Genomic DNA, 27031 nt, shown 5'->3' with positions numbered 1-27031 from the left:
TTGCCCCCTCCAATACCGCTGGCTGAGACGTGTACATGTCAAAGTTTCTGAAGGAAGCCACTGCTCAGACAAGTAGGTCTGCATCAAGGTGAGATCCAAATTCCAAAAGTTTCTCTACATCCCATCAAAAAGCTTTCTCTATTCAGCTGCCTAGGAGAAAAAGGGGGTTGGTGGAAGCAACGAGGTCCACAGCGTGCCCATCAGCTTTTGGGTGTTTTTAAGCTACAGCAAGGATTACTTGACTGAAGGTAAAGCCCTTCTAAATAAGAGATGTGCATGGAGAAGAGGGACAGAGCAATAAAGCAAGCTAGAAGATAGACTGTGAAGAAACAAAGTGGGCAATCTGGAGGAACTAGATTATTGTAACTATCTGCATCATAGGAATTATTTGCAAATCCTCTCAAAATGCCCTTTGTTGGTAGAGCAGGGCAACTGGGGGCCATGAGGATCTGAGGGAGGTGAGTCTGAGAGAGACCTGATATTACTGCTCTGTCAGAACAGCTTTATCAGTGCTACAATAAGCCCAAGGTCACCCAGCTGGCTGCATGTGGGGGGAGCATGGAATCAAGCCTGGCTCGCCAGATTAGAAGTCCGCACTCCTAACCACTACACCAAGCTTGCCAGTAGATATTAAGCCAATGTAACCTTACAGCTTCGGCTAACATAAGTGGATACAGATTCCTTGGATGGGGCAGGTCAGCCATCTTCCATAACAGAAGGGAAAATCTCACTTTTTGCTACCTGAAGGAGTCGCACAGCGGCTGACAGAATTGCAAGTAGCCCAAAGACTCCCAGTTGGCCACATGGGAAGCAAAAGCGAGAAGCTGAACTTTGTTCTTCAGGTTAGAAGCCCCATTTGTAACCACTACACCACACCGGCTAAGGAAGAGGTTTTGCTTCCAAAAAGTGTTAGGAAAGACTCAGCCATGGGGCTGTTCCAGGAAGGCTAGCTGAGCTTCACATGCAACTTGTGTCAGGCCAGCGTGAATCAGATTCCCATAGTCAGGGAGGGCTAATAGTCTCTTCCTCCTCTCAAGGACAAGATTTAATCCTCTCCTCCCAGCAGTTCTTCAGGGTAGATTCTCCTTAAGGCCTACACAGTCAAGGCATTGTCTCTGCTCAGTAGACGCAATAGAGACAAATGCTCACATTTTACCTGTCCCTGTATGTTGAAGAGATGAAACTGCTAATCATGCCCCTCCTCGCACCCTTTCACCCTCTAGAAGGCTTCTTCCATTATGCTCAAAGTCCTTCACCGAGACATCACTTGGACGATAGGCACAACTGTCTCATGCACTGTAGCAAATGCAAATCACCTCTAACAATGAGTAACTGCTAACAATGGAGCTTTTATAGCCAGATTTCTATTTTATATTTAAGTTTACTGCACTGTTTGAAAGGTATGACATCATATGCACAGTTGATTGGACTGCACAATTTTTAATGTATGCTTTATCAGATTTAATGTATAACAATTTAATTGTCAAAAAGGCGTTTTTTATTTCTATGTTGGAAATGTGCTGGTCGATGACTGTATTAAACAAATTAATTATGCCCTCTTCCAAAATTCATTTAATAGGATGACTACTGGTAAACAAGATTCCCTCAGTGAAGTTCTGTACAAGCGTGGAATATTTTATTTTACCCATCAACACCTTCAAGGGGGAAGGGGATCCATGAATACGAGCAATGGCAGCCTTTAGGCAAGGGACACTGCGTGCGAGGGCCAGCTTGGTGTAGTGGCTAAGAGTGCGGACTTCTGATCTGGTGAGCTGGGCTTTATTCCCTGTTCCCCCACATGCAACCAGCTGGGTGACCTTGGGCTTGCCACAGCATTGAGAAAGCTGTTCTGACTGAGCAGTAATATTAGGGCTCTCTCAGCCTCACCCACCTCACAGGGTGTCTGTTGTGGGGAGGAAGGGAAGGTGATTGGGAGCCTCTTTGAGCCTCCTTCAGGTAGAGAAAAGCGGCATATAAGAACCAATTCGTCTTCTTGTTCTTGGGAGGGAAGTTGACGTGACCGTCACCCAAGTCTGGACTTATATGGGAGTGACGGTGCAGCTGCAGATCATAGAATCATAGAGTTGGAAGGGCCATCTAGTCCAACCCCCTGCTCAACGCAGGATCAGCCCTAAGCATCCTAAAGCATCCAAGAAAAGTGTGTATCCAACCTTTGCTTGAAGACTGCCAGTGAGGGGGAGCTCACCACCTCCTTAGGCAGCCTATTCCACTGCTGAACTACTCTGACTGCGAAATTTTTTTCCTGATATCTAGCCTATATCATTGTAGTTTAAACCCATTACTGTGTGTCCTCTCCTCTGCCCTTCAACTCCTATTCAGCTGTAATGTCATTAAGGAGCAGCTAACCATTGAGGCAGGAGAGTTCAGGATCAGTTTCTTGAAGCCCAATGTGAACATCTTGCAGAGCCTGAGAACAATTCTGTTCAAGACCTTGAAGCAGTGCTGGGATAGATGGAGCAATGAACCAACTCCATGTAGGGCAACTTCTGCCTCCGCTGCTGAATAGACTATTGCTCTCCACTTTCCTATAATGCTCCGCTCGCATGTACACTTCTTCAGATACATGCATGCACACGAAAGCTTACACCCAGAATTAAGCTTGTTGGGTGACACTGGACTCAGGCTTATGCAGAGGTCACCCAGCCCACACGTATTCCCCTATCTGAGGCAAAGGAGGGAATCAAAGGGCTGCAGAGAATGTACTGGGGGAGACCTCGGACCCAGCCTGCATTTTCCATCACATGAACTGGCCTCTTAGAGATATGGGCCCTACTAGAAGGATGCTGCAAGTACAGGACTCCTTCTAATGGCTATGAAAGAATGTATCAATCAATGGGCAAAGTACACGGCCATTTATTGATCAAAAGCGATTTGAGACATCCAGACCTTGCTGCCATCATTGCACCACCAACGACACCCAAGACAAACAGCATTTGCAACAGCAGTGTGACCATACCTTGAGACACTTGAGCAAAGAAAGCAGGAGGGGTGCTTGAGAAAGCTTGTGTTTCCAAGACGGCTGCCGTCTTACCACATGACCAAGTAGCGAAAGAGTAGGGAGGCGGGTAGGCAGCTTGCTCATGTATTCGTTGATTTTATCCAAAAGATGCTAAAGCAGATAGAAGGGGGAGGGGGAGAGGAGAGGAGAGAAAAGAGCAGAACTTGTGACAAAAACCATTACAAGAACTTTGCATGCATTTCAAGTTGTATGTCGAAGTCTGGTAAAATGCTCCCTAATGGTACAACTAAACTTTCTTGTGGGGCTGATAGAGAGTCCTCCAAAGTGCATCTTGCCTGGACCACAAAAGAGGAACCATCCTCCTCACTCGCCCCTTGCTGTCACCTGCTTATGGCCCAGCACCAGGGAAGAAGGCCAGCGGCTGAGCTGCTCCCATTTGTCCTGGCTCTGCCCAGAATCACATCACAGGAGAGCGGCTCCCACGCACAGAAAGCGGCCCTCCGTTTTTAAAAAGGTTTGCTTACGGTACAGCAACAAGGAAGAAAATTAAGGTGCCTTTCTGTTCAGTGTTCTCTCTGTTACTATAGAAGGGGCTTGTTATGGCAACGAGTGTTTGCTTTTTACCTTGTCATGCGGCTCTTGAAGTATGCATAGGATGTGCAATGCTTGTTGGGAACTGGTTTCCAAGTAGAAATCTACCAAGGTATTTACGAGCATGGGCCCACGGTCTGCCGGTGGCAAGTAGCCATCAAGAAGAGAAAAAGTATTATGATTCACACACAGGACGTATTTCCACACTTTAAATGCTACTCAGCTCAACATCTTCCCAGTAGGGTCTGCGCACTTCAGTGTGGTTCGGCTGCTTCGGCGATTACCAATGTGGCCGAACCGCACAATCCTACTTCCAAATTTCCAACTTATCCAAGTTTTATGCATGCACATGAAAGCTTATGCCCAGAATTAAATGTATTGGTCTTAAAGATGCTACTGGACTCAAACTTTATTCTGCCGCTTCAGACCAACTAGGGCTACACACCTGAAACTAGTTGATGTTCATGTAAATAGACATCTGAGGAGACATTTGGAAAGCACGGATATTGGAGGCCCTGTGGCAGTACCTCCGACTATGGAGTCATGGCAGATACACATTTAGTAGCTGTTCTATTTGGGGCATTAACCAATATTTTTTAAGTGGTTAACTAGGGGAAGTCACTATCCTAACAAGACTGAGAGCAAAATCTACTTCTACACATTAATGTGCATTGCAAAGAAAATAAAGTATCCCAGGAAGCCAATTTCTTGGGGTGCCAACCCCCCCCCCCTGCCCAACAGTGACTTTGCCAGTCACTATAACCAGGCTGGGGAGATACAACATAAGCCAGCAACACAGTGGTCAATGGAAGAGTGGCAAAATGCTAACCAGTTCTGAATTTCAGTTCTCTTTTTACTGAGTATGCAGTAACTTTTTCACAGAAAAACTTTCTCAAAATAGAATGAAGGTATTAAGTATAATCTGTTCTGTATATTCTATTTTATATGTAAATTTACTTTGATGTAATCTGCCCTGAGTCTCCTGAGAAACTATACATAAATATAAATTTGAATATTAACCAAAAGCCAAATCATGAGCTAAAGAATCTATAGCATCAGGGTGGCACATCTTCAGATCCTGTGGATGCCTGCTGGGTGAAATCAGCCTATGGGCTTCATAATCGTCATATCTGGGTGCCACCTTTAACCTCCGCATACACAGTTTTTATCTGTATATCCAATCTTCTTCTGTGCCTCCCTTGGGACCAAAGCAGACAATAACTGCATCATGGACTCCGTGACAGGGATGCAGTGCCGTTTCAGAGCTTGCTATTTAACGTCTCAAATGGCAGTCTCGTCTAGTGCAGGCAGTATTGTTATGCCCCATCTTAGGTTGCAGAACAATTCTGTTGCAGATGGTGCCCAAAAGGTGGATTTGTGGATTCTGCCAACTCTCAACAGCCCTCGTACAAAACACAAGTTCCACATTACAATGGCACTCAATTACACCCCACTTTTCTAAAGGGTGTTCAAAACAGCGTCACAAAATGGCAATTTTAGGCAACATTAAACTACCAAGACAAAAACACAGCAGAACTGTAGTCTGCAGTTTCCTAAAGCAGACCTGGTCAAAACATCCCACAAGGCTGGTGCTGGAAAGACACTTACCTGAATTGAGGTTCTCTTTAAATGCGGTCGTTATCTCTTCCAGGACAACCAGGTTGGGAGAATCCAGCATGGCGAGGAGGTCACCAACATTTCCTTGCTGAGCCATTCTTGTAGGTGCTATGTGCCTTGGGACATACTACTGCGGTCATGCCAGGCAAGACCTCAGCCAGTTCGTCATCGGTGCTCCTGTCAAACTGAGGGCAGACACTGACCTGAGCCACGTTTTTCTATGAGGTCTCATCCTGCTAATCCCACAGCTTCTCTTGTGCAAACTCACAAGCCAGAGAGAAGCTCTCTCTCTCTCTCTCCCTGATCTTGATAGGCTCGAGAAGTGGACTAAACTGAATGAAATGAAGTTCAATAGGAACAAATGTAAAGTTCTGCATTTAGGTAGGAAAAACCAAACGCACCAATATAGGATGGGGGAGACTTGTCTTGGCAGTAGCATGTGCAAAAAGGATCTAGGAGTCTTAGTAGACCATACATTGAACATGAATCAGTGTCAGGATCCCGTGATCATTGCCATGATTTATGCTTGACCTAAGTGGTTCCATCTTGTATCAATGTGCATCTGTTTCACTGACTCTGTAACAACCCTGACCTGTCTCTGTAGTGATTTAGTTTTTTGTAACAATTATGCTAGCTTGTGTTATCTCTGGGAAGGGTAGCTGTGTAACACTCAAGGCCGAGAAGACCTAACTATCTTTCCTGGACACGAGCCCAGGCTGGCACCTGCAGGAGGGGGCTACTTGCTCTCTGGGAAATTTACAGCTTTGGGTGGGAAAATGAACCAGTAAAAGTGATTGCCTTTTGTGTATTGTGTATACTGGCGGCATTGGCTGACTCCCTGTCCCAAATGGCCCAACAAGTCTTTGATCAGGGGGAAGGAGTAGGCAGCGGTTGCAAAAGTCCCTTCTGCTTGCCCCCCAGACCGGGCAGCCTTGTACATACTTTTCCTCATCAGAGCGCAAAGAGGGCCACCAATAATGCCTGCACACCAGGTGCAGAGTTTTCATGAAACCAAATTGGCCCGCGGCTTTTGAGTCATGGCAGAGTCTCAAAGAGTCTTTTCTGGCAGCTGCCGGCACATACAACTTTTCCCAATTGCAAAACAAACCCTCCCTCTCTTGCAAGCGTTTCCGGAGGCGGGCGAACTCAGGATCAGTGGTGACGTCCTTCTAAATCCAACCCCCAGGGGAGGGAGCCCCTCCCTTGGCTTGGCTGCGTGTCACTGCAACCAGCCCCAATTGGGAGGGACCAAAGCCTGAACCCCAGCCGAAAGACGAGCCGATGAGGCCCTCACTAGGCGGGGGAGCAGGTGCCATGGCCAGCGGTGGAGAGGTGCCGACTCGGCCGGATTCTGCTTCCCCCTTAGGCACCCGTCCTCAGTCTTCCTAGCCGGTCACAGCCAGATCGGGTTTGGCTAGAGCCTTGGACAGCCCAGGGGTAGATTACTACTTGGAGAAGCATGTCACCAATTGCCGGAGATGGTCCAAGTACGATGACCCTGTGGAGCCTGACTGGAGTCGTGAGTTGCGCAGAGGGGTCCCGGACCAGAAAACTGCAATCCTTCTTGAGAACCTCGAACTCCGCGACAGGATGGATCAAATGGGAGACTGGCTGGCAACAATGGCTGCAGATCCCGATCCTGACATCCAGAGAGGTTTTTCCTGGCGGAGATGGGGCATTTCATCTTGTATCCTGAAGGGGCAACTGCACCAGTGCTCGGAGCAAGAGAACCGCCTGTGCCAGCCAGAGGACCAGCGGAGCCTCCTGTCCCAGCACAACTGGCGCCGAATCAGCCACAGAAGGACCAGCCACCGCCTCGCAACGAACCAGCGGCTCCTGCTATCCCAGCGCCCGCTCCGGAGGGTGATGGACAGCACCACTGCCGCTTCTGCACTTGGTTCACAGGTGATCCAGAAGAGTTCCATGCCTTCCTGATCCAGCTTCAAGGCTACATGGTGGAGCATGGACACACGTTCCGGGATGATGCGGAGCGAGTACGATTTGAAGGCGACTGCATGGATGGTGAGGTGGTGAAATGGTTCATCAGCCTCTACAAGTGTGCGCCGACGGAGATGAGGAATTATGAGCGTTTTGTCTGCTGCATGAGGGAGCGGTTCAAGGTCCTTTTGAGGTGGAGACAGCATTGGAGGATTTGAGGAGCTTGAAGCAAGGGTCTATATCGGTGGCTCAATACACACGAGAATTCAAAAAGCTCATGGCCTCAGTCCCGGACTGGGTGGAGGCGCGAAGAGTTGAAGCTCTTCGCAAGGGCCTGCGCATGGATCTGGCAAAGAAATATCTGAACCTGGACGATCCAGAGATGGTGATGGGATGGGTTCAGTTGGCCGGAGAGGTGAAGAAGAGGATGCGCCTGGCTACCCACTTGGAAGGCGAGAAGCCCAAGGGCGGAAAGAAGGCAGCGACTCCAAAGAAATCCACTCCGGCTAAGACATGCACCCCTGATGCGGCTGAGAGAGCCAGGAGTCATGAGAAGGGTCTGTGCCCGGGATGCGGGGGCCAAGGCCATTTCCTGACGGTTTGTCCATCCAAGAAGCCCAAGACGCCTGGTTCAGGGCAGGAGAAATCCACTGGAAGACCAGCAGGAAAAGCCACCCCTGGAACCACCAAGACCCCAACCACTGGGAAGAAGACAGTGAAGGCACTTCTGACTCCTCTGCTGGAACCACTGAATTACACTTCCTCTTCAAGTGGCACCGATGACGGGAATGAATCGTCAGAGCCATCGGGAAACGAGGAAGATCTGCCGTGAGACAGCCCCATCAGCAGGTCGGAGGCAAGGGCAAGCGTTCGGTAAGTGCCATTCTCCTACTTCTCCTCCCAGTAACTTTGACAGTGCCAGGGACAGGGAGGAAAGTGGGGGTTCAGGGCATTCTAGACTGTGGGTGCACCCACACTATTATAAACCCATCATTGGTGCAAGCTCTGCGGGGGAAGAGCCACTACGGAAACCACTCAGGTTTACCCAAATGGACAGATAGTGTGCGAAGGGGAGGGGGAGGCAGCGTCTTGCACACTCCCTATAGATTTGGAGATTTCTGAACACTGGGAGCAAATTCAGCCCGTTGTGGCACCCCGTGCCGCATTCCCCTTTGTCTTGGGACTGGGCTGGTTACATAAACACGATCCCAGTGTCCGTTGGAGATCCCGGGTCCCTTGATTTGACGATCCGGGATGCCGGCACCACTGTCGCCATGCCTCCCCAGAGGATCCCATAGAAGGGCAGAGTGAGCATGCCGCCCTATGCAGCCAGGGGGTGCCAGGATTGCCTAAGGAGTATTGGGACTTGAAAGAAGTGTTCGAGGAGAAAATGTGACCAATGTCCCCCCCACTGGAAAATGGACTGTGCCACTGAATTGAAACCCGGGGAGCCGTTACCCAAGGCAAAACTGTATTCAATGAATCCCAAAGAAATGACTGAATTGTGGGCGTTTTTATTCGGCCAACAACCTTCCCTATGGCTGTGCCGGTGCTGTTTGTAAAGAAAAAAGATGGCACATTGAGATTGTGTACTGATTATAGAGGATTGAATGCCGTGTCAACTTCCAATGCCTACCCCCTTCCCCTGATCAAAGACTTGTTGGGCCATTTGGGGAAGGGAAAGATCTTTACAAAGTTGGACCTTAGAGAGGCTTATTACAGAGTGAGGATTAAGAAGGGACATGAATATTTGACGGCCCTTAACACTCCTTTGGGTCAGTTTGAATGTGCCATCATGCTGTTCGGGTTGGCCGGCGCACCCGGCGTGTTCATGAATGTGATTAATGAAGTCATGCATAATTTATTGTATAAAGGAGCCCTGCTTCGATATTTTACTGTATTCAGAAAATCTGAAGGATCATGTGACTTTGCTGAGGGAAGTTCTGCGGCGCCTGAAGGCGAACCATTTGTATATCAAACTATCCAAATGTGAATTTCATAAGCAGTGTGTGGACTTTTTGGGCTATCGTGTTCCTGCGGAGAGCATAAAAATGGATCCTGGCAAAGTCAGGGGGTTGCTGGCATGGGAACCCCCCCAAACACGCAAGCAGTTACAAAGTGTCCTAGAGTTCACCTATTTCTATAGAACGTTCATCCCCAACTATGCAAAAGTGGTGCTGCCACTCAAAGACTTGTTGAAAACCTGTTTGTAGAACACGTGTACAAACTACATGGGTTATCGGATCGGGCCCTTTCAGACAGAGGCGCGCAGTACTGGCAATTTCAAATGAAAATCTTTTACGACTGTTTCAATTTTATGCCAATAAAGGTACTCTGAATCTGAAAACCATCAGCAGTCAGATTGGTCAGCCCTGTTACTCCTAGTGGAGTTTGCCTATAATAATGGAGTACATTCATCTACAGGGGTGTCCCCTTTTAAGGTGGTGTATGGAACTGACTTGACCGCAGTGCCTACACATGGATGCCATCGGAGGAGTGTACAACAGACTTAAAAAAATGGGCAACTAATATTGCCTCAGCGTGGCCTCTCATTGTTAACGTGGAAAGAGCAAAAAGGGACTATAAAAAACATACTGACAAGAAGAGGTGTGCTGCTCCTGCTTGGACTGTGGGGGATTTGGTGTATTTGTCTACAAAGAATCTTCGCTGCCAGCAGCCCTGCCGAAAGCTGGGGCCTAAATTTGTGGGACGTTTCAAAATCATATGGATTGTGAACCCTGTTACTGTGGAGCTTGCTTTACCTAAAACTTATAGACATGTTCATCCTGTCTTTCATTCCAGCTTGTTGAAAAAGCCCCGCCTCCGGATGATTGGCACCCTGCTTCTGCGGCTCCTATCCCTGTATTCGTGGACAAGGACACACATTATGAAGTGAACCAAATATCGGACTCTCGGTGACATCGGTGAAAGCTCCAATATTTAGTGGACTGGAAAGAATTTCCGATGGGGGACCGTGAGTGGGTGGAGGCTGGGAATGTGCGGGCACCAAGATTGAATTCCATCATAAATTTCCATTGTGCCCCAGGCCTGCTGAAGGTGGTTGATTGATGGGGGAAATTGTTTTTAGAAGGGCAGAATGTCAGGATCCCATGATCACTGCCATGATTTATGCTTGACCTGAGTGGTTCCATCTTGTATCAATGTGCACCTGTTTCACTGACTCTGTAACAACCCTGACCTGTCTATGTAGTGATTTGGTTTTTTGTAACAATTATGCTAGACTGTTATCTCTGGGAAGGGTAGCTGTGTAACACTCAAGGCCGAGAAGACCTAACTATCTTTCCTGGACGCGAGCCCAGGCTGGCACCTGCAGGAGGGGGCTACTTGCTCTCTGGGAAATTTACAGCTTTGGGTGGGAAAGCGAACCAGTAAAAGTTATTGCCTTTTGTGTACTGATTAGATTAGACTATGAAAGTTGAGGTGTTCTGATCTGCTAAGCAATAAAGCTTTCTATTAATCCAGAAGTCTAGTTGCTAGTCTGTCAGCCCTGACAAGCATACAACTAGTTTAATTCCTTTTTTAATATTTATAACTTATTATATTTATTTGTATTATAGGTTTTTACTGTTAATGTAATCCACCCAGAACCCCATGAGATTCAGCAGATAACATATAGTAATAATAAACGCTACTTCAATCAGGTGAAAACACTGAATGTCTTGCGCATCAGCACAAGGCTCCCTCAAGAATTTTGGGGGCCCCATCACAACTACCAATCCCCTCCCCTTGTGTCTATAGAGTTTTTGTCCTTGGCCAGATTCACTCACATCCAATCTCCCTCTATTCATGAATTGTTTCAAAACTTAGAGATCATCAGGTCTGTTATCCCATGTACTGCTGTTAAACATCATGCTGTTTCTAGAGGTACATAATTTCAGAGATTTCCATTCTTAAACTAAAGACAAGCAGAAATAGGGTGTGTGCCCCCAGCTTCAAAATTTCTGAAAATTTTACATCAGTACAGTGATGAAAGATGGTACAAATACCTGTTCCACAATGTACAGTTGGACATTGCAATGTTTATTCCATGGTATTTTTTATACTATAACATCTTTCAAATGGTTTGACCTCCTCTTATATTAAATTGTACAAAACCAAAATTTTAAAAACCACTGATTTTTTAAAATGAATCCTACTGTCTAGAATCTTCAGTACCTACTTAGCTTCTAGAATCACTATTAAAGGCAATTTTATTACTGTTATTTCCTGTGATACTTAACACCTCGCAGGTTTCTTTCTTCAACAAAATGGAAATCACACTTTAAATTTCAGCAGTTTCAATGATCGGCCTGCCTAAAGAAATTCAACACTTGTATCTCTGACAGGACTGTGCTCTACCTAAGTAAAAGGAATCACACATTGCTATTGTAGTGAACTGGAAGTAGTTGGTGGCTTCAGCAGTGGCTTTTTCCAAGGGAGAAAATGGCCAGGGAGTGCAGCTGAGCCCTCACTCATGAGTATTACAACCGTCTGAGGAAGCCTGCCAGGAGAGTGCAGGTGGCTCCATGGTATTTCAAGACACCCAGGGAATGTTAGCTGCTCCACCTCCTGGGCACAGGAGGATAGGTGGAGATCTTTCCTCCAAGGGCAAAGTTCTGCCATGTGCTCAGCTCACCTCCTGGCTGTTCCTCCTCTTGGGGAGGGGTGTGTGTGTTGTTTTTATGAGTCAGCATGAAGTCTGCCCTCTGAAATCTTTAGCTAGCAATCCATCCGTACCCCTGCCCCCATCTTCCAAGCAGGTTTCTAAAAGAAGCCTGCCAATATTTCCACGGCATAGAACCCACGCTCAGGGCACGGTAAGCTATCGTGTACATCTATCCTGTGCTCTTGGTCAACCTGGTTCCTGAAGTGAGTCAAATTAATCTTGGAAATCCAGCCTAAGATCTGAGACCAAGCCTGCTATGCTCAAGCCCAAGTTGCTTCTTGAAATCCACAAAGGCACACACTTCTGGCTCTGTTCCTCCCGCAAGATTCATGTACACTTCCTGTATAATTTCCTTTTTGTCCTTCAAAAGGGAAAAACTAACACCTCACAAACCATTTTTGCAAACACACGGGCTTCTAGCAGAACAAGGAAAAGATTTTTATCTTGCTTACTACAGCAAATGCCAATGCCCAAGCTGGCTGCCTGAAGCCAAGTTCTGCTGGCCGATGCCAAGTGAACTGGACTCTTGCCACTGTTGTCCCCTTTCAGCTGCAGCTTCAACTGAGCAAAAAGGCCAGCTTCAGTGGTGCAGCTTTTCAAGCCTGTGCCAGAGAGTGCACCAGCCTGTCAACTTTAGCAAATAAGTTACTCAAAACCACACCTCTGGCTCTCAAGTCCAGGACTCTGGAAATAGGACAGTGTACAAGTTGACATTTGTAGGTATTTATGAAAAAATCAGCAGGCAGGTTGGACTGCATCAGCATGCCACTGCCTGAGTGGAGGGCAAGCCCAGCATGGAAATCTCTCATTTTAGTACAACCAGAAAAACAAACCTGCTTACGACATACAGCAGCTGTTACTCAACATTTACAACAAATTGTCAGCATCTTCAGGTTAGTGCTGGATGCCCACAGGGAAACAAATAATAAGCACAAAAATATCAAATCTGGGCATCATTTTTAAAGAAAACGCAGCACTCTTCTATGTGGGTTCCAGAGAAACAGATAGTAGAAGGAATCCGCAAGTAGAAATCTGAGAATCTAATGGGCCTTCCTCCACCTTGGTTCCCTCTATTTGATGTCTCCTTCAGTCTGGGGTAGCTGGCTGAGGGTGCAAAGAGGGTGGGGGGCTGGGTATTTCAGATTCCATTTTACTGTAACTTTATTATTGCAATTGACGTTACTGAATGTATTTTATTGCTGTGAATCACCCCAAGTCCATATGCAGAGAGGCAGCATAGAAATTAAATTGTTATGTTATTACGTAATTTCTCAACTGAAGACACCAAATATCATGTTTCATGCAATTTGACTGTTTCTTTTCAGCAATTCATCATCTCCAGTGAATGGAGATAAAAAATGAAAAGGCAGAACTGGACGCGACAACTCTCAGACACTGATTTAGATTAGGGGAGTTTGATAATATTGAATGAGCTCCCAGAGACCTGGGGCCTGTAGGAGCCGGCACAGTTCCACAGGGCCCGCAAGACGAGCTCTTCCACCAAGCTTTTGGCCGGAGCCAATGACTTAGTAAGATCTGCGGCCCTCCCCTCCAAACACCCCCTTTTCTGGAGACTTCTGGGCAGGGAATATCTGGAGGCTGCTATTGCCTGATGCTGCTGATCTGTTACTTATGTTTTTATTTTGTTTTATACTGTTGATGTATTGCGTTGGTTTTCAATTTTCTGTTAAGTTTAACCTACCTTGTTCACCAACCTGACCATAACGGGAGGGCAGTATGGAAATTAATAATAATTATTATTTTGACAGATACAGGTGGTTGGCTTCCTGTAGCTCATTCTGGGCAGTAAACTACTGTGTGAGATAATACACACCTGGAAAGCCATTATTCTAAAAGTCTACTATGCATCATGTCCAGGTATCCCTCAGATCCATTCTGCCACTGGCTGATGCAACTGCCTACCGTGCATAGAACAGATGTATGGGATTCAACCTACAGATTTAACACTTAAGAGCCCTCTGTAGGTAAAATCAAATGCATCATTATAGGATGGGAAGACCTGTCTTGGCAGTAATATGTGCAAAAACGATCTAGGGGTCTTAGTAGACCATACACTGAACACGAGTCAGCAGTGTCACTCAGTAGCTAAAAAGGTAAATGGGATTTTGGGCTGTATCAAAAGAAGCATAGTGTTCAGATGGGACAAGGTGATTGTACTGCTTTCCTCTGCTCTGGTAAGACCTCAGAGTACTGTGTTCAGTTTTCGGCACCACAATTGAACAAGGATGTGGACAAACTGAAACGTGTCCAGAGGAGGGCAACAAAGATGGTGAGGATTTTGGAGACCAAGATGTATGAGGAAAGGTTGGGGGAGCTTGATCCTTTTAGCCTGGAGAGGAGACAACTAAGAGGTGATATGATAGCCATCTTCAAGTGCTTGAAGGGTTGTCACAGAGGATGGAGCAGAGTTGTTTTCTGTTACCTCAGAGGGTCAGACCAGAACCAATGGGATGAAATTAATTCAAAAGAATTTTTGGCTAAGCATCTGGAAGAGGTTCCTGACGATTGGAACAGGTTTCCTCGGAAGAGAGTGGGTTCTCCTTCCTTGGAAGTTTTTAAGCAGAGGCTAGAGTCATCTGACAGAAATGCTGATTCTGTGAATTTAGGCAGACTGTAAGTGGGTGGGCAGAAGGGACTTGCCCGTGCTTGGCTCTTGTGGCCTTTTCTTGCATGCCCACAGAAATGTCAATCATCACCTTCAGGTGGGGAGGCCAATTTCCTTCAGGCCAGACTAGCCAGGGATTCCGGGGGTTTTTTGGGAGGGGTATCATCTGGGCATGCAATTGTGGTCACTGTGGACAGACAGATAGTTGTGACTTTCCTGCATTCTGCAGGCAGTTGGACTACATGAGCCTGGAGGTCCCTTCCAGCCCTGATTGTATAACTCAGTGGCTGTGGGAAGACCATGAAGCCCACTGATATCCCTGGTAAACAGATGTTGCAACAACTGGTATTATTACTGAATGCTGGCTGTGCAAAAGACTGCTTCCAAGTCCAGTTAACACTTCCTCTTGTTACTATAATTTTCCATTTAACTCTCCCCACCCCAATTTTCCAAAGTGGCACAAATGAGACATAGGAATGTCAAGGCCTAGAAAAGGAATTTTAAAATTTTCCCAACAAGAGGGAAAATATGTACACTCTATTTTAGAACTAATAAAATGCTTCTTCAGGCAAGGGTTTTCACATTCCAACCATACAGCCTGAAAAAGTCTGACTTTTTCAGTTTTTCCAATGCAAAACTTGGGAAGTTTGGGAGAGCGCTGGAAAAAACCCTTCTACCAAACACTTTTTCTGAGTGAACCCCTCCCCGTCTTAAAAGTGTTTCCTCCATTTGAAACATTCTGCAGGGGAACTTCCTCCATTTTTCCCCAACAGAGAGGGAGCACTGAAAAAATCCCATCATAGACATAACATTTTACAGGAACGTTTTTCTTTAAACGTAAATGATTTGGGTAACAATTAATGTGCTATAATTATTAAGGTCAGGGTTTTAAACTTTAAATATTTTAACTTAATAACCAAACATACTGGGCCTACCTACTGTGACTATGAGAGAGTCGGTCCAAATACACTTTTACAGATCTTGTTTTCCACCTTCAACTTTTATTTTTTCCTGACTCTGAGGGCAAAACTTAAAGATAGGTTTTAATATTTCAGTTTTCCAGAAGTTTTCCAAAATTTCCTTATTAAAAAAAATGGAAAACATTTTTAATGCCTTCAGATTTCCAGAAATTTTACATCTTTGACTCAACTAAAGAAAGAAAAGGTACAGCACTCTGCTGCTACATCTCTAGCACTGGGTATATTTATAACTGTTTGAATAAATATTTTTAAGGTTCATAACTATACGAAGCTGCACAATTGTGTGTGTTATACAAGGTATGCAGCAGGAATTTAGGTTCAAATAACAAGATGAACACATAAGAAGACAAACATTGCATGTACTTCTCAACACTGCTTTTCCCCCCGCAGTGAGTTGAAACAAAGTCACGTCCTCTGGCCCCAGCAGCTCCAAAATCCTGAGGTCCAAAGTGACCCTCCCCTTCTTGTTTCTCCGTCTGCATTTGCCAGAGGCACAAGAGACACAGGACCCGAATCTCAAAGTTCTTTACCTGCTGTGCTGTCCAGCAGACTCTCTCCTTCCACTGTCATCAACCCGAGCCCTTTCATGATCACCAAACTGGAAAATAAAGACAACCAATTAGCACAAAGTTCTACTGCAAACTACTGCACTAACAGAGCAGCAAAAACCACAGCTCTGAAGTTCGCCCCTTAGCAGTCCCAACAGAACTGCTTGCTGGCCTGGATACTTGGGCTTCAGATATGCTACTGACACACTGTTCCAAGCGCTCAAGTGAGGGAAGGAAAACCCGTGTACACAACAGCTCTGCTTTCCCAAAACATTTGAGGTGCCAGATGCCCGTGGAACTGTTATACAAGTAAGCACACATTCCCAGAGCACAGCTGGCACAAGCTGCCTCAAACCAAGGCTAACACCACCGAAGAAAACAAACTCAACCCTGTTGCCATGCATTCATCCTTAGAACCCTGCCTAGGCAATGCTAGCACCTTGGAATGCAAGGAGGCAACCAAACAGTCAAATTAGGCCTGTTGGCCAAAAGTGCAACCTAGGACTTGGGGGGAGGGGGGGCATCAAGTGGATCTAAGAGATGTACATTCAGCTTTTTGCTAAAGAACTAACTTGCTTGGTAGCCCTGGACAGGTGACTCCCGCGGTTCTGTCTGTAACAGAGTAATAATCTAGCCCACAGGATTATTGCAGGAGGACTAATGAGAACAATAATAGAAGGTAGCTTGTGGATCAAGATCCCTGGGCCCCAGAGAAGTCAAATTGGCCTCAGCCAGGGCTGTTCCACCAGGCCTATAGCTGAAGCCTATGAATACCACCTAAAATGGCCTTCCTACACAAAGGATGAACATCTGTACACCATTTATCTTTCCCTTGCTCCTATCCATGAACAGAAGCACCTACTCTGAGTATCAGGTTGCATGGACATCTCCTTTATGTTCTGCCCAAGCACTGGAAAATAACCACTAGTGAGATGAACCATAGATCTGAACTGGCAATGTAGTGGCATAGCCTCTTTTTTTAAGGGACAATTTTAATATTTCACCTCTTGAAACAATAGCAAGCAGTAATTTCTAGAAATTCAGTTATTTCTAGCTCTGAAATCCCTTTTAGTACATAGCGGCCTGATTCTGAACCACAACATTTTAATCCTCAAATTGCTTCCCATTATTGCTTTCATTAGTCCTGCCACAATAATCCTGTGGGGTAGATTAGTACACTGTTACAGACAGAACCGTTGGAATCACTTGCCCACAAACAAGTTAGTTGCCCAGCAAGGATCTGAACATACATCTCTCAGAACCACCTGTTCTCCAGCACTCAGTCGTAATAATAATGTTTTAAAACTACTGTTTTTTGTATTGCCACTGCCTGGGTCCCTCTCCCACATTAACACTTTGCCAGCCAGCCTCTGCGTCAAGGCACAACTTCCCCAGCAGCATGCAATGCACTTAAGGCAGCAATGCACCTGAAGGGTGAAAGATACACAAATCATACAGGCCTTAAGAGCAGCTGACAGCTAAATCCGCCAGCTTAAAAATGAGCACGTAGGGCACTCATCCCATTTACTTCAAGACCCAAGGTCATTCTGACAGTCTCGCCCTACCACTACCTTCCTCATGTGGCTGCCAGGAAGAAAGGTCTGGTTCTAGGTGAGCACTTACTGCAGTTCACCATTGCCCTTTTGTACCAAGCACTCAGAATTCTTGGGTACAGGGCCAACCAGGTTAGGATCAATGACCTAGGCTAGGTTAAGGGTGGTTCACGCTTCCGAGGGTTAACAACTGGTCAGAGATCCAGCCAGCCCTCTTCTCTTCACCACGGAAGCCAATCCTGTATTCTGCAAAGTACCAAACATGCAATTGTTTTCTAAAGGAGGTCTGACTGCACGGTTCTGAATGGGTAAATCCTGTCCATCGAGATGCAAAACCATCTGGATATTTCATTAGAAAACAGCACAGGAGATATAAAGTGGGACACCTACACTGAGTACAAGACAGTACAGAACATCCATAAATATCGCTCTTCTGGAAAAGCAAATGAATGCTTTCACACCGGCTCTCTCGTGCCGTGGCGTCTTGTTAGGAAACACAGCAACTTTGACTTGCTTCGGCTGCATTCTGCAAGAGGATCCGTATCACACGCTAGCCGCCTACCTCAAACTTAACACTGCTGCTGCTGCTGACACTCAATTGTCCGTGATGTGCAGGCAGAAAGGCCAACGCACCCCGCGTAACTTTGGCCATAAAAATGAGCCACCAAGCAGGAATTGTTAACACACCAGACAACTGAGGAACACAATCTAGACATGGATGAAAAGTCAGATGCCTGATGGACTGAACAGGGACTCCATTACTGAGTCACTGGAAACAGTGAGAGATGGTAGTGTTAATAAACTGGTTGACCAGTTACAAGAGGCCAAAGACACCAAGAGTCTCGCAGTGGCTCCGGGGTCTTAAGACTTCTTAGAGCAGCGGTTCTCAACCACTCTAATGCAGTGACCCCAACTGCGGCAGCAGTGGGGTCAATGAGCGCACACGCACATTTATGCGCGGGCAGTGTGTGCATTAGCACAGGCACACAACAGTCGGCTGAGTGACCTCCGGGGGAAGCTCCTACCCCCTCAGAGAATGTGCGTGTGCGCCAGGGTAGGCCCGGCCTGTATCTTCAGGGGAAGGTGACAGCAGCCGGAAGCTGCAGCGGGCGACAGGCGGTGGTGGCAGCCGGCAGAAGAGGAGCCAAGGCAAAGGCTGCCACCATGCCACCCCGACTGTTGTGCACCTGCGTGTGCAGGCTCCTCCTCCACCGGCTGCCGCTGCTGCTTACCACCAGCTGCCACTTCCTGCCACCGTCACCTTCCCCTGAATATACAGGCTGCGGCCGCCTGGGGAAGGCCCATCAAGCCCCCAGAGAAGGCCGGGGAGGGCCCAGCCTGTACCGTCAGGAGAAGGTGATGGCAGCCAGAAGCAGCAGTGGGCGCCAGCAGCAGGTGGCCGGCAAAGGAGGATCCATGGCAATGGTCGCCTCTATGCAGCCCCAATTGTTGTGTGCCTGTGCGCACTGCATGCACAGGCGCACAACAATCAGAGTAGCATGGAGCAGGTGGCAGGCAGCAGTGGATCTGCCGCCGGCCCCCTGCCACTGCTGCCTGCCACCTGCTGCCGCTTGCGGCCACTGGCCGCTGCAGCTTGCGTCCGCTGCTGCTTGTGACAACAAACCTGAGGAACCCCACAGACGGGGCCAGGTGACCCCAAATGGGGTCGGAACCCCAGGGTTGAGAACCACTGTCTTAGCAGGTTGGATCAAAAAACTCACACAACTACTTCAGCATGGATCTCCTCCTTGCACTACTTCACATGGAAGGTCAGTTTTAAAAATGAGGGGATGTCAAAAGCCCACTGAGCATCCCAAGTTCTCAGGTGAACCTCTTACATTGTAAGACTGAAAGGATGGATTCGTATTTTGAGATGCCACATTGCACTTGCAGCTGAACTTCTCACACTCATGCTCCAGGTCTGAAGGACAAACCTAGTCTGCGGCTCATGCCTGGAGGGATCTGCATGCCTCTGGTATATTGAGTTGGGAGTAGACTACTGTAAAGAGGAAAGCAGGTGCACAGCCGTGACTCTGCTCTAACCAGGGGAGCCTCCTGTCCAATATTGGACAGACTCCCACATACACTATGCAGTGAGCCAGAAACATTAAGGGCTGGATAAGCAGCACAGCTGGTTTTTGTAACAGAGGAAGAAAACTACTGTCCTAATAAACCCCTCAAAGTTCCTGATCTACAAAACAATACAGTAATATGGATATTTTGTGTGGGCCACAATCACATGTCAGTGATACATGGCTGAAACAAAGAAAAAAACTGACCTGTGTGCTCATCTTGAAGCAATCCTGATTTGGAGACAGACAAACAGTGGCCAATTTAAACCAAGCTGCATAAGCAGCTCTGCAAAGCAGCATTAACGGCTCGGGAAGTTTCAGTATCCCCTACTTAGATAAAAGAAAAGACCTGGGATAGGCATCTGTCAGATACTCTAGGCTCAACAAAAATCTGATTTCTTCAAGGTGTGAGCTTTTGTGTGCAGGAACACTTCCTCACTCAAAAGCTCACGCCTTGAATAAATCTTTGTTGGCCTTAAAGGTGCCATTGGATGCAAATTTTGTTGAACTACTTCAAACCAACCTTCCCTTCCACTTCCCACAACAGACACCCTGTGAGGTAGGTGAGGCTAAGAGAGCTCTTAGAGAACTGTGACTGGCCCAAGATCATGCTGCTGGCTGCGTGTGGAAGAGTGAGGAATCAAGCCCGGCTCATCAGATTAGAGGCCCCTGCTCTTAACCACTAGATCAAGCTGGCACATAAGACTTAGAATATCTATGGAATTAAGAAGTATGCCTTAATTGTCTAGTAGCAACAGTGCAAATGTAATCAGTTCTTGAAAGACAGCTGCAGATGGTCAAACCTTATCTTATGCTTAATATATTTGCCAACTGAGGTAAGAAAAATTGAAGTTGGAAAACAAATCTAATAAAGCAAATGAAGGTGCATTATTACCAACAGTTTTATTACAATCGTAACAGGACATCTGCATATTTTGTAAAAAGTTTGTAAATGGGAGAGCCACAGTTTGGCCAACCCTGCTTTGAGGGAAATGTTTCATCTCTTTGGCCAAGCAACCAACTAGCAGCTCTATAACTAATATAGTAACTCCTACATTAAACTCTGTTATCATAAAGTAATTTTAAAGAATCAAATGTTCTCCAGGAAGCAAGATTGCATCAGTGTTGTATACATTACTGAACCAAATGATTGTAATGTTCATTTCAAGTTTCACTAAACAGCTTAACGAACCCCGTCGTTTACATGTACTAACAGAAAATATTAAAAATATATTAAAAAGAAACTACAGTTAGACAAACCTTCCAACAATAGTAGAAACGGAATGACTTTGTATCCCTTCAAATACACATGAAAACGTTTAAGTGGGTACTAAAAATAACGAATAGAAAAAAGACCGAACCTCAACAGGTTTCAGGCTGGGCTGCCATTTCTCTAGGAATATTAAAAACATTTTTACACCATTCTCTAGGCTAGCTTTGAAACTGAGGTTTCTTCTTGGGAGACAGCTCATCTGTCCCCTGTCAGCACAGCTGCACTATATTTCTTGAGTCCATCAACTGACAAGTCAAGCCAATAAGGCCTTGGGCAGAAAGCAATTTCTTTTAAACTACATCATGACTGCAGCCCCAGCATTGTTGAAAACCAGGGACACATACAAGCCATTGTCTTACCCCCCAGCTTTCACCATAACCACACTTAAACACCAATCCTTCCCCTTTAGAGCGATTACACCTGTGCTGTTTTATTCCTACACAGGGGCTTGCCTTTTAGTTACTGGATGAATCCCAAGAAGAAGCCTTCCTTGACAGTTATTCACTCTTACATTGGCATGTTAGATCTAAAATGGTAATGAAGGATAGTTAGAAATGGTTTCATAACATGCCGTTCTTTGTTTTTATCATCTTTCTGACACTGCTGTATTAGATTAGAATTTTAAAGTTTGAGTTTGATCAACATCTGAAAAGTTAACTGACCTAGAGTTAACTGAATTGTGTGAATTGTAGACGAACAGTGAAATCAGCTGCCCACCTAAATGTGTGCAAGCATGCACCCCACAAAACACTTTTAATTTAAAAGCTTAACAAAAAACACTCTGGTCAAGACATACTTTGGAGTATCAAACACTGAGGGATCCTTCCTGTAAAATTCTAAGTATGAAGAACTACACCACAAAACAGTGCCGTTGATTCATTTAGTCAATAAAACAGTGTTGTGCAATGGCTTGAATGTAGAGTTAGGATCTTGGAGACCCAGGAACTTGCTCAGTGATCTGTGGCCAGTCACATACTGGCAACCTAACCTACCTTATAGGGTTGTTGAGAGGATAAAATGGAGACAACAAAGATGTAAGCTGCTTCAGTCCTCATTAGGGAGAAAGGTCATGGATGATTATTTAAGTATCGTAATCAAGACTTGGAGTTCTTAAATTCAGAGTCCTGGGAAGAAGTAATACCTGGCACAACTTGGAGCAGGTTTAAATGGGGCCTGGTTTAAAAGACAAATTTAAAATTTCCCTACAACTGATCAGGCCACAGACTCTACAGGAGACAAAAGCACAGTAACAGACAGGCATTTTCATCCGTTCAACTGTTTTGAACATAGGAGAGGCTGGGTCTTTTATAACATAAAGATCAGAGCTACATGACCTAAGTGAAACCCCAATATTAGAAGACAGAGGGTTACCCACTTAAAATGACTGGAAGGTGGTTCAAAATAGGCAGGAAAAAAGAGTACCTTTTAAATACCTCCTCTTAACAGCCATGGATACTAGCTAAACAAACTTTTTACTCAAATTCCTAGAGTGCCATGACAGCTAAATGGAACTGTTACATTCTGGAGCAGCATGCACATGAATACTACATTCTGGTGACAATCAGCAAGTGAGACCACTATCTCAATCCGGGTAGTCAAACTGCGGCTCTCCAGATGTCCATGGATTACAATTCCCATGAGCCCCTTCCAGCGTTTGCTGGCAGGGGCTCATGGGAATTGTAGTCCATGGACCTCTGGAGGGCCGCAGTTTGACTACCCCTGATCTAAATCATGACTGCAAGCATCCAGAAGCACCTCACTAGCTACTACTGGATTCGGAGACTGGCTGCTAAAGTAGGTGGACCTACCTGCAGCACATTTCAAACTCAAATGTTTCATTACCCCACTAACTGCCTAGGAAAAATACAGATTGTTTCACTAAGCCCATCATGTTGTTATGCTTCTTAAATCTTCTGTTAGCATCTTCCTTGCCAGTTTGAGGGATGAGTCAGACAACCAACCCATACAACAGGGTTTCTTGATGGCCCAAATGGCTTCAATCCCAACCATACTCTGCACGATCACATCACTTCCAGGGTTTCTCAAAGCCTGAAGCATGTTTCAGGGGTTTCTCAACAGTAAAAAAATAAGTTTTAGGAAGGCTGCAATACAGGCTACTCCTAAGCTTTCATATTGCTATTACAGAAGCCAGGTGAGCAGGGCTGTTATTCCTCCTGTTGGCTCAATCGAAGCCCAAGGTCAGGCTATGTTGAATCACGTCACTTCATACCAAGAATTATAGGCCAATAAGTTATTAAACAGCATAATACACTGATAACTGTTGCTGATATGTTATGCTATGACTGTTATATCTATGACGTTCTATCTATGTAATACCTCCCCAGACCTTCCACGTAAGCCATCCTGAGCCATACAGGAGAGCAGTATATAAAAATCTAATAAAATGAATAATAAAAATGACACAACACTGAGTTTCTCCGAGCGCACACACCACTAAAAGCTATTTCTCAGTTTTCAATGTTTTAAAAGGAATATTGGTTGGCTTTGACATGATAGGTACGAGTAGCCTGCCCTATCCTGTGTACTTACTACCAAACCAACAACCCAAGGATTATACGTATCATATTAATACAAATAAGGCAACATTTAGGAATACTGAAGATCCTAAAAATGAGTGTTTAAAGTCTCAAAGATTTCACATCCTTTTCACTATAGCATTTTTTGAAAGACCTCAATCTCATTCAGGTCACTGAAAACAGTTTTCCTTACTAAACTGGAACAACCAGTTCTCCTTACTAAACAACCAAAATAGTCCTACTATACAGCTATCCATCTCCACCACACCGTCCCTAATATGCACAAGTATATCTATGGACTCAATGCAGCACATCTTCCTGCTCTTATTTCCCAACCTTTGTCAGGCTGCGGACCGCTGCGCTGGGTTGTGGGGAAAGGGTGACCTGGGGCCCCGCGCGTGCGCGGCAGCCCCAGCGCAAACACGCATGCGCGGACTTGCCATGCGCGTGTGTTTGCGCCCCCACCGGACGCAAACGCGCATGTGCGTCAAGTCTGCGCGTGCGCGTTTGCACCGCCGGCATGCCGGCGGCCGTTGCTCCCTCTCCCCGCCCCTCCAGGCGGTCCGGCAAGCTTCTCTTCCCGCCCCCTCTTCCCACCCCCTCCCAAAGCAAGAAGCTTGCCGGGCCACAAGCTGATCGGCCTGGCAAGCTTCTCGCTGTGGGGGGGGCAGGAAGAGGGAACCGCGGCCCAGCGCCGAGGACTTCGCGGGGTTGGGGACCACTGATCTAACAATATCATCCAATGTGGAAATTCATTTTCCTCTCAAATCCAAGCTTTGGAGCTACATGAACCATTGGATGAGCTCATTGTTGTTGTTAGGTGCAAAGTTGTGTCCGACCCATCGCGACCCCATGGACAATGATCATCCAGGCCTTCCTGTCCTCTACCATTCCCCGGAGTCCATTTAAGTTTGCACCTACTGCTTGAGTGACTCCATCCAGCCACCTCATTCTCTGTCGTCCCTTTCTTCTTTTGCCCTCGATCACTCCCAGCATTAGGCTCTTCTCCAGGGAGTCCTTCTCATGAGGTGGCCAAAGTATTTGAGTTTCATCCTCAGGATCTGGCCTTCTAAGGAGCAGTCATGGCTGATCTCCTCTAGGACTGACCGGTTTGTTCGCCTTGCAATCCAAGGGACTCGCAAGAGTCTGCTCCAGAGTTCAAAAGCCTCAATTCTTTGACACTTGACCTTCCTTATAGTCCAACTTTTGCAGCCATACATTGCAACTGGGAATACCATAGCCTTGACTAGATGCACTTTTGTTGGCAGGGTAATGTCTCTGCTTTTTAGGATGCTGTCTAGATTTGCCATAGCTTTCCTCCCCAGGAACAAGCGTCTTTTAATTTCTTTGCTGCAGTCCCCATCACAGTGATCTTGGAGCCCAGGAAAATAAAATGAGTTGGATGAGCAACACTGCGGTTTATGCTGGGGGAAAATAAGCCCATACTATAAACAGAAGGAAACTGAACAAAAGAAAATATGCTGTTCCTTGTTTATTTTCCTCTCATGTTGACCAGATTACCTCCAAAGGATAGTACAAGGCTTCCAAAAATATTATATGCCAATCTATATTTTCTTTTTCAGTAAAAGTCCTCTTAATTTTTTTAAAAAATTAAATGTATCCCACATGAAAAAATACTAAAAAGTGAGACACTTCCTGGCAAAGGCCTGGATGTATCTAAACTTATACGCCATGGTCAAAAGCACCATCAAGTCACAGTCCCTTATGGCAACCTTACGTAGGGTTTTTAAGACCGAACATTACAGAGGCGGTTCCCATGGCCTGCTTGGGCTTCCTTGGAGGTCTCCTAAGTAAATACTAACCAGGGCTGACTCTGCTTAGTTTTCAAGATCAGGTAATGATTTTAAAATCAGATCAAAGGGAGGCGACAGCTGGACTAATTTAAAGAAAAACTTCAGGATGATGACCTGGATGAATGAGACTGAATATAATATTAACCCAGCCCCCCTGAACTTTTTTTACCGTTGAGAAATACCAGAAACTTTCTTCAGCCTTCGAGAAGTGGCAGGACCGTGCAGAATGTGGGGGGGGGAGCAGAGCTGGGGACACGCCCACCCGGGGCCCCTCCCCTCCAGGCCCATCACTAGCCATGGGGGGGGGCGGGTCAACATGCCCATATATGGCTATATCACCTGACCAATGTTTAACACATTTTTAAATCTCTCTCTCTAAAAGAAATCCCCCCCCCGGTTTCCCCAAGCGCCCTCCGTCCTCCGCCACCGCGGCAGCTTCAGCCCCTCCCCCCCCCCGGGCCGCCCCCCCCCCAGCGGCACCCCTCCGCTCTGACTTCGGCCGCCTCCCCGCCCCTGTCAGGGAGGCCTAAGCGGCAGCGGGGGGGGGGCGGGGGGGCTCCTCGCCCGTTCATCTCGCTTGATTGCTCTTCCGCCCCTCCCCCCTCCCCTCTCTGCCGCTTCCCGCCCGCCCTCCGCCCCTTGCGCCCTCCGGCGCCCCCCGGCTGTTTACCACTCGGGCTCTCCTCACCCACAGGGCGCCGCCATCTTGGCCCGGCCTCCCTCCCCCTCCCCCTCCCTCACGGGCTTGCCAAGACCCCTCCGCCGCCTAAAAATAGTCCTCCGGCTCGAGACCCCCGCCCGCCCCTGCCACCCCCCACCCACCCCCCCTGCCAAGGCCCGGGGGCGCGCTCGGCCTAGCGCCTCGAGCCCCCCCCCCCGAGGACCACTACCGTGGGCTGCGGGAAGCGGCGGATTCGAGCGGCCGCGGAGGGATCCCAGCGCGCAGCCGGGCGGAAGGCGAGGCGGTCTCGTGATGCGAGGGAGGCCGCGGCCGAGTCCCGGCATGGAGGGTCACGTGTCGGGAGGCGGGAAGGAGAGCGGCCCCGGTGGTAAACAAGCTCGCGGGGGCGGGGCTTGCGGGCCACGCCCACCTCGTTGCCCCAGCCCCGTCGGCCGGGGTGCCAATCTCCCGGCGACGGCTGGGGATCTCAAAAGACGACCACGGACCTCCAGGCCACAGCTCCACTCTGGGTTGCCAACTCCCGGAGGGGGGACTTTCTTGGAGGATGGGGAGTCGGGCTGTGGAGGAGGGGGGGGCTCAGTGGGGCATCATGCCAGAGACGCCACTCGCGGGGAAACTGATCTTCGCGGTCTGGAGATGAATTGGAATTCCGGGAGATCTCCCGCTGCCACCTGGAGGTTTTCAACCTTAGTTCCTCTGGAGGGGGCAATGTCAATGGCCTTAGCTTCCTTGTGCCGTTCAGGATCCACTGCCTGATCTCTACGGATTTCTCAGTCCCAGATTGTCAGCCCTAGGAGGATGGGATGACAGAGGATGGAGAGGCTAGACTTCTGACGCCCTAGGCACCCTGGTTCAGAATCTCCCTTGCAGTTAAAAATAAAATCCTCCCTGCAGATAAAAGACTAGTGGTGCAGAAAGAGACATTCTGCCCTCTCTTTGCTTTCTGGATGTTTGTGACCCAGTGAACTTGGGTTCACTCAGGCAAGATAACAAGGTAGTAGAAGGGATCCAGCCACTTCAAGTTGCACATGCAGGACAGCAAACTTCCTGCTATTCTAGATTTCTACCTGCAAGGGGTGTGGAGTTGTTTGCCTTTGAAATGCTAAGAAACATTCAGAGTTGGAATCCTCCAGCTGCAGCCTTTTGGGTGTGGC

General features: G+C 47.1%; 1 protein-coding gene across 8 annotated transcripts in view; it reads right to left on the bottom strand.

The window, feature by feature from the left end:
• TSC1 (TSC complex subunit 1) overlaps positions 1-26227 on the bottom strand; it is a 56235-nt gene extending 30008 nt beyond the window's left edge. For 3 of the 8 annotated variants that reach the window (XM_077306712.1, XM_077306718.1, XM_077306719.1), the window contains exons 1-5: positions 25866-25925; positions 15929-15996; positions 5180-5373; positions 3605-3708; positions 2978-3130 (exon numbers count right to left, since the gene is read on the bottom strand). In XM_077306712.1, coding sequence (XP_077162827.1) covers positions 2978-3130; positions 3605-3708; positions 5180-5285 — 363 coding nt within the window. In that variant the 5' untranslated portion in view covers positions 5286-5373; positions 15929-15996; positions 25866-25925. Of the gene's footprint in view, positions 1-2977; positions 3131-3604; positions 3709-5179; positions 5374-9888; positions 9987-15928; positions 15997-21836; positions 22062-25865; positions 25929-26085 lie in introns of those variants that run through there. The other 5 variants (XM_077306716.1, XM_077306717.1, XM_077306713.1 and 2 more) reach the window with 5 other exon arrangements.
• Between the last annotated feature and the right edge of the window lie 804 nt (positions 26228-27031).

Source organism: Paroedura picta, chromosome 12, assembly GCF_049243985.1.
Source record: "Paroedura picta isolate Pp20150507F chromosome 12, Ppicta_v3.0, whole genome shotgun sequence".
NCBI lineage: Eukaryota > Metazoa > Chordata > Lepidosauria > Squamata > Gekkonidae > Paroedura > Paroedura picta.
The sequence above is the reverse complement of the archived record's forward strand: the minus strand, read 5'-3'. Positions and strand labels throughout refer to the sequence as shown.